A 7,622-nucleotide genomic window follows, 5' to 3' on the forward strand; every position below is an offset into this window, starting at 1 on the left:
ATAACACACAAAGCCGGCTGTTCACAGTTTAGGGCTACCTGCAAACGCACGTCTCCAAACTCAGATGGGGGGCGGGGGCGGTGCGGAGAACGCGCATTTACACAGTCTCTGCGTTGTGTTTCCCCCGCTTTTGTCCCGTGGAAACTGAGTCTCCACAACACACTGGCGCCTGGCGGGTCGGCCAGTAAAGGGACGGGTGCGCGTGGCTCGCCTCCATCTCCCCGCCGTGCCAGACGCTGCTCCGTGCCAAGGCGAAGGGTGGGAGCAGGCGTCGGAGAGGGGCGTTTGCCGCCGCGCCGGTTTCAGAGATGGAGTTCTCCAAGGGCGCGGGGGTCGTCCCTCCATCCAGGAATCTATTTCTTTTTCTTTTCTTTCTTTCTTTCTTTTTTTTTTTTTTTGAAACCCCGGGGTACCTTCCAAGTGGCTTTAAGAGGGCCCCGGTGAGCAGCCGCCCCCGCTTCCACCCCCCCCGCACAGACACCCATGCCCAGAGAGGTGGGTGAGGTACAGAGACGCGAACCAGCGATGCGAGGATACCCGCGGCTGTCAGGGGCTGGAGGGAGGCAAGAGGCTCAGGATCCTGTCACTTTGGGGCGAGGGGGAGGAAGAACGTGTCGAGGTGCCAGGCAGGCCTAGGAGGAAAGGCAGATGGGAGGGGAGGGGGAGAGCGGGCCGGCACAATCCCACCCCTTCCAGGAGGTCGCTAACCCGGAGAGAGCGCACACAGGGCTCCTGACCCCTGCCGGGCACGCCTTGGCTTGGAGCTGGGGACCCCCGCGCGGCGCGCCCTGCCACAAGGTGGGACCCGCCTCAAGAGCGGACCGGCGGGCGGGAAGCAGGTGACTTTATTCACTGCTTCCCCAATCCGCGAGGTCCCGGGACTCATTTTCCGCCTGGAGATTAAGATCATTGCTCGCGTAATGAACTTAATGCTTTAGGGTAGAGGTGAGTGTGTCTGCGAGTGGGCAGGGGTAAGAATTACCGACCCGATCGATGGGAGACTGGCTTAAAAGTAAATCCTTTCCCTCCGGGGCTTTACCGGCAGGGTTTCCCCGTCCTGGGTCGAGCGCGCCGGGAGGGCGGCAGGCAGCGCGCGGAGGGGCGACCCGGGGACGCGGCCAGCCGGGGCCAAGGCCCTCAACACGTTCCCCTACGTCCCTACCGAGACCCCCGGGGTATCATTTTTTAGGGCAAAGACGCTTTAAAGCTCAAACATTGGCGAACTGATTGCTCAATATGTTGTTTGTTTTTCCTTTCAGCTCCGCCTTGGGAGAGAATGTTTCAGACGCGCTGGCTGGCGGATCGCGCGGAAAGGGGACCTCCCCCGCCCTTCCGGCAGCCCCCAGCTCGGGCCCCGGCCCCCCACCCTCCCTCCCTCCCTGCCCCTTGCTGGGCCCTGGGATTCCCAGCCTCGTGGAGAGGGTGCACCGTGGCCACCCTAAGGGCTTCGGGACGCCGAGCAGCCAGGCGTGCGCGGCGTCACCGGAGAAGGGAGTGAGTGCAGGGAGAACGCCCGGCCAGGCGGAGCGCCCCCTCTATCCTGTTCCAGGTTCTCCTATGGCGTGCAATACGCCTACCCCGGAGCTCCGCGAGGGGCTGCCGGGATCCCAAAGGAGGGGAAAGTTAGCGGAGCTTTGCAAGTGCGCCGAGGGAGTTCGGGCCTAAAGCGCCCGGGAGAGGCCCAGAGCTCTCTGCTGCGGCTCCCCCCACTCGCCCCCGCCCCAGGGGCCCTGCCCGAGCTCCAGGTGCCCTCCGGTGCCCAGGCTCTCAGGAGCACGCTCCCAGGGCCTGCGTGGGCCTCGGGAATCCGGACAGACGTGGCAGAGTCCAGCACAAAGCACCCCGAGCGCTTCCGAGGGAAAGACACCCCCTTGGAGGTGTCTCTCCACACCTTTCCGTGCAGACCCCGGCCTTTCCGGCGTCCAGACACAAAACCGACCGCGTCCCAGCTCGACTTTCAGGTCGGGAGTGAGCAAGACGTGGGAGGCTACTGCAGGCGCCTGAGCAGCCCCTCCGTGCTCTGGGCCCAGGGCAGGGTCTCGTCGATCCACGCTCTGGGCCCAGGCCGGACCCTGTGCACTACGGGACCCAGGTAGCTGCGTCCGGGCCGGAGCTCCGCGCAGCTGCCCGCGGGATGCTCCCTGCAGTCGCACGGCCCGGCCCGGCCCGGGATTACAGGCATCTTCCCTCCGGCCCGCGGACCTGGAGGGCGCCGCCCACGCCAGGAACCCGGCTCGCCAAGTCTGCGCGCCGCGTGGGAGCCGCGCGCGGGGCGGGGTAGAGGGGTGGCGAGGGCTTGTTTTCCTTCTCCGAGCCTTTGGACTTCAGGGCGAAGTTTCCCGGTAGGCGCCTGGGCCCCGGGGTCGCAGCCTCGCACCGCCGCTGTTGCCCGCCCACCTCCCCGCCCCCGCGGGCCGAGCGAGCCGGAGCCGCACACCCGGCCCCGCGCCGCCCTCCCGGGGCTACCCTCCCCCAGCCCAGCCCACCCCCCGGGCTCGGCGGAGGGCGCCTCTCTCCCCGGGGCGAACCCTGTGGGCCCCGCTCCCTGCAAAGGAGACACCCGCCGCCTCCCGAGAAACTTCTAATACCATCCATACAGCTTTAATGCGTTTATAATTCGATAAGTGATTTCAATTTGAAATTGTTAGTAACTAATTTTATGGGTAATTTTTCCACATCAAATATTTAAGCATCAGATTAAGGGAGCCAGTTCCGACACAGGATAATCAGGGGGTTCCCCCCACCCCGCGCGCCTCCGCCTCCGCCTCCCTGCGGGTCCTACCGAGTCATTTTTCCAAATCCCCAAAAGGTGGCAGTCGAAGCTGACTTTCCTCCTCGGCGGCGCTGCGCAGGGCGGGGGCGGGGAGGGCGGGCAGGGGGAGGGGAGGGAGACACCGGGCGCTGCACGCACTTTTCAAACTCATTCTCGCACACGTTTCCCGTGCAGCACGAGCCAGAAGCGGCGGCGAGTTTCCGGGAAAAGTCCTGGCAGGAGAGAAAGTCCAATCATGCGCCTTGTGGCCTGGGGTTCCGCAGACGGGGGACACTGAGCGCTTGCAGACCCAGCCCCGGATCCGAGCAGAGGCGGCGGCAGCGCCGGCTTTCCGATATTTCTTTGTAATTTAACAGTAACGGAGAAATCCTATGTCACTAAGCAACTTGTTTCCTCGAGGACAGGGCTCCGCAAATTACATAATGGAGGGGAAGGCGGCGGGGGCGGGGGGAGCCGGGCGGCCCGCGGATGAATTGCCGAGCAGTTGCCAAAACTTTTTTTTTTTTTCCCTGCTGCTGCCGCGGCTGCCTTTGCTGCTGCCTTTGCTTTGAATGTGGGTAACTAGGAAACAGCAAGCCGTCTGAGAAGACGGAATTTCCAACGTGTAAAATGTTCTTAACGGAACCATTGAGCGAGTGCAATAAGGCGTGAGGGGGAACTAATCTTCCCATTTAAATGTTTGTGGCAATTTTATCTAAATGAATTTTAATGCTAAACGAGGGTAATTCCCCATTTGTAGCGCGTTTACTTCTCTTTCCTGTGCTTCTAAAGCAGTCGAACATCATGCAATGAACAATAACAATAAAAATACTGTCAAGGCATATTATTCATTTTGAATGTGTTATAATTACAGCTGATTAAATATGATACGGTAAAATATTTTTTATTTTTTTAAAAAAATGTTTAAATCGTGCTAAGAGGTCGTCTCCTCCGGCCAGCCCCCCCACCCCACCCCCCAACCTCCCTTCCCCAAATAAAAATAAAAAGCAGGTACAATTGAGTGCCCTTGTTTAGAGGAGGGCGTTTTGTTTTTGCCTTTTAAGAAACATCAAAAACACTCTCAGCACCTCTATTATTTCCCTGCTTCGGATAAGTGTCCTCAATAACCTCGGAGCTGGCTCTGAAATTTACAAGAGGAAAAGCTGAAATAGCATTCAGGGGGGCGGGTGCTGAAGCCCGGGAAGAAAGAAACCGCGGCGAGGCCCTCGCGTACGGCGCGGGGGGAAGCGTGGAAGCTCCAGCCGTGGGGTCCCCCCCAGCTCCTGGGCATCAGTGCCTGCGGGTCTTTATAGTCTCCATATTCCCTAACGCCCCTGCACTTGGACCGCCCCCCGACCCTAGCGCCCGCCCCTCCCTCCCCACCAGCTGCCCCCCGCCCCCACTCCCCTCTGTCTGTCCCTCCCCCATTCGGCGAGCGCCTCCTTAAAAATAAAGGCTGAAAATAACCAACTCACCCGGGCATGGACTGGGGAGGAGGGGCAAAGGAACGGTTAGTTTATAAAGTTTATTATTATTTTTAAAAGTAAATAAATGGCTGTTAACTGCTAGTAACCACCCATCAAAAAAGAATGACTTCACTAGCGTAGGCTATTTCTGCGGCTGAAGAATTGCCACAGGGTCAACATGGGAAATTTAAACAATCCCACCTATGGGGCGGGGGTGGGCGCGGAGGGCGCCGCGGGAGCTGGCTGGGGGCGGCGGCGCCCCCGCTCGGCCTGCGCATCCACGTGTTCAGAGACAAGGCCCCATAAACAAAAGGTGAGAGTGCGAGCCCGGCTCCGGCAGGTGAGTCAGTCAATCACACGTCACCTAGTAAAGCCACCCCACAGCTGGTTTCTCTTTTCCAATAGAAAATAGAATTGCTCAGGGCGGGTTTATAGGGTGACATGGGCCTGAAATGTCAGCCTTGCGTTGAAGGCGCGCTCCTCTGAACTCATCCATCCTTTGTTTACAATCACTGCTGAAAGGTGTATTTTTTTAAGATAAATTTGCCTTAATTAAAATATTTGTATATTTTCCTTAGCTTTGGGGAAGCACTTTTTATAGCAGCAATTATATTTAGATAAAATTATAAGCTATTCCAGCTTAAACATGTTATTTTGTACCATTTAGCTGGCTGCCATGCAGAAATTTTGTACAGCTGTTCTGGAAAATTGGTTAATAGCCAGTTTTAGCCAATGAGAGCATCGAGTATATTTATCAAGATTAGATTTTGAAGTCTGGTCTCTTCAATTCACGTAGTTAATTTCCTAATAAATGTATACTGTTTATCCAAGGTAACATCCTTAGAAAAAGACTTAACTCTGTTCTTAGCTTCACCCTTATGTACAAGAATAGCTTCACTGCTAGCAGATGAGTAATTCCCTCGGATCTCATCTGAGTCTGCAGTTACTTCAGCGCCTTTAGGCCCTAAATTTCCTGATATTAGGAGTTCATTAAGTCAGCTTCAAGAAATCAGAGCTTATTATTAAGTTATTTACTTTGTGGGTGAAAATTTCAAGTACACATCTGGCTCAGGGAGCTAAAATTAATTTTGATATTTTCTGCATTACTCACTAAAAATCTGGGGGGCAGTAAACAAATTTTTCAAGCAGTAGAGTCAGCATGACAAAAATAATCTTGTTTTTATTTTAGATTCAGATTTCATTACTGCACTCGAAGACTACAACTGGGCTTGGCGTTATTATACAATCCCAACTGTTTCCGGCAGAAAGGCTGAGACTCAGTGTGCAATGATTGTTATTAATAATTAGCTCCTTGGTTTCTTGATAGAAAAAGGCTATCAACAAGCATTTGTTTATCCACAACAAAAAGTATAATTAGCTTATCCCACTTAGTAAATCTTGTATGCATGCCAACTCATACCAAACTGCTACTTTTACAAAAAAAAATTGCAATAATACAGTTCATTTTTCCAGTCCTTTTTGCACAAAATTTATTTACAATGTCTACATAAATGCTCCAAGGTGGGACTATGGAAAAATACACACATGACCGATGCTTTGCTCAGAAATAAAGTCAACATATTAAAAATAAATCTTCAGTCTATGATTTTGAGCTGCATAAAACAGGAAGTGATGTATAAGGTGGTGGTGGTTGTTGCATGGGGACAATGATGCTTGATGTGACAATTAGGCTTCTAAACACACGGCCTTTTGGTTTCCATGCCTCCTCCTACCAGTCTCCTTAAGACACTGCCTGCAACAGCTGATTAATCATTGTTGATGACTGCAGTTTTTCCCATCCTTCCCGATTTACATCTGTTCAGGCCAATTCAAATATGGTGAGTAAATGAATTAGACATGCAAATTCAAGCCCCAGGCTAGAGAGAGAGAGAGAGAGAGAGAGAAAGAGAGAGAGAGAGAGAGAAAGAAAAGGAGAGAGAGAGAGCGCACATGGCTGAAATCCTAGGCGAGAAGAAAGATTCTTCTGCCTGATAGTTATTTTAATGCTCTAAAAATCCTGCAAATCAGACCTTCCTGTCCCTTGCAGGATAACTGTAAGGCTTTTTAATGTAAGGAGGCTTCTGGAGGAAGTGAAGAGCTATGGAAACAACACACATAGTGTGGAAAAATTTCACATTTTTTTTAAAAAATCTATAAGAAACAACGTAATATGGATAACAGTATAATAGCATTTACAATATTTCACTCTTTGTTCTCTTAATGTCTTATATAGTTATTCAGCATGTCCCCAGATTGACTTCAGTTGGTATTTCCTGCTTTTTAAGAGTCCCTATGAAGAATTAGGGATGCTCCTTGGTCCAAAGAAGATGCCAAGAATGGAACTCCACAGTCATTGCAGAAAAAACATGATTTGCAATCAGTCACCATTGCAGACAATGCATATTCCCTTAAGCTACTGAGCATGAATGTCCATGACTTGTCCACTCATTGTTGGGTCTCCTGTATTAAGAACCGTGGGGCTTGTTGCTGACATTGGCATTCCAGGGTGGGGCGGTCCTCCATGCATCATCACTGTTGGGTGGTGAGGGTGTCCAGGAATGTACGTATGCATGGGAGGCCCATGACGCAGCTGAGCAGGATGGGGGGGCATCTGGGGTTGGGTATAACTTGGCTGTCCCATACTCACACCCATTGGACCACCCCGGGCTACATACTCCCCTGGCATACTTTGCAGCCCTGTAGAAATTCAAGAGAAAGAAACAAAAAGAAAATATTATGAAAAAGCAGTAGTGTTGGCTCCAGCTATGGCAATCCTATTCAAGCCAGGGGACATTCTGATTAAGGGAACATGGCTTTGTAAAGCATTCTTTTGATTCATACCGAAGAAAACAAAATGAGAAACATCATGGTGAAAAGTCACATTTTGCTGCTATTTTTCCCCTTCTTTGTCCTGTTACCAGATCCACCACTGAGAACTGATTTATTTTTGAAACATTTAACTGTTATTTGAGATCTGGTCTTCAGAAGCACTTTAGTCTCCCGACTCATTTTCTACCAAGAAAATGCTGGTGCTGCTCACCAAACATCACTCTTCAGCATGAATTAGACAGACTCAGTAGGGATTACTTAGCAAAACCTATGCTTAAAAAAATCAAAACAGTTATCAATAAATTCCTTCCACATGGTTTCTTAGAGCTGAGGGAAAGAAACCCTTCACAAAACCCTGTCCACCTTACAATGATTTTGAGAACAATAAGAAAAATTGGACCTAAAACAATACCCCTCCTGCTTTGAGGGGGCCTCACGTCTTCTGCACGGATTGCTATAGTTGATGGAAACTGACAGGTGTATTGTTTCTGAGAGCTATAAGCTCCATAATCATCAAGGGTGAAAGGCATAACGCTATTGCTAAGTAGGTTCAATTGGCTTTAGTTCTAAGTAAT

The 7,622-nt window shown here is 51.8% G+C and overlaps 2 protein-coding genes across 13 annotated transcripts in view; one reads left to right on the top strand and one right to left on the bottom strand.

Annotated features, from left to right (window-relative positions):
- The first annotated feature begins 483 nt into the window (after window positions 1-483).
- On the top strand, window positions 484-3,587 carry LOC149128074 (uncharacterized). Its single transcript, XM_089327064.1, has 4 exons — window positions 484-495; window positions 1,046-1,175; window positions 1,444-1,961; window positions 2,948-3,587. The coding sequence occupies exons 1-4, from the start codon at window positions 484-486 to the stop codon at window positions 3,119-3,121; spliced, it is 834 nt and encodes a 277-aa protein (XP_089183190.1). The 3' UTR covers window positions 3,122-3,587.
- Window positions 3,588-5,378: 1,791 nt separating this feature from the next.
- Window positions 5,379-7,622, bottom strand: part of MEIS1 (Meis homeobox 1) — a 141,520-nt gene continuing 139,276 nt past the window's right edge. For all 12 annotated transcript variants that reach the window (XR_016230312.1, XR_016230314.1, XR_016230313.1 and 9 more), the window contains one exon: window positions 5,379-6,915. Coding sequence is in view for 4 of the 12 variants with exons in the window: in XM_051837788.3 (XP_051693748.1) it covers window positions 6,632-6,915 (284 nt within the window). In the remaining 8 variants the exon portion in view is untranslated. The remainder of the gene's footprint in view (window positions 6,916-7,622) is intronic.

The sequence above is a fragment of the Oryctolagus cuniculus genome, chromosome 2 (genome assembly GCF_051225735.1).
Source record: "Oryctolagus cuniculus isolate XC-2025 breed Fujian yellow rabbit chromosome 2, ASM5122573v1, whole genome shotgun sequence".
Lineage (NCBI taxonomy): Eukaryota > Metazoa > Chordata > Mammalia > Lagomorpha > Leporidae > Oryctolagus > Oryctolagus cuniculus.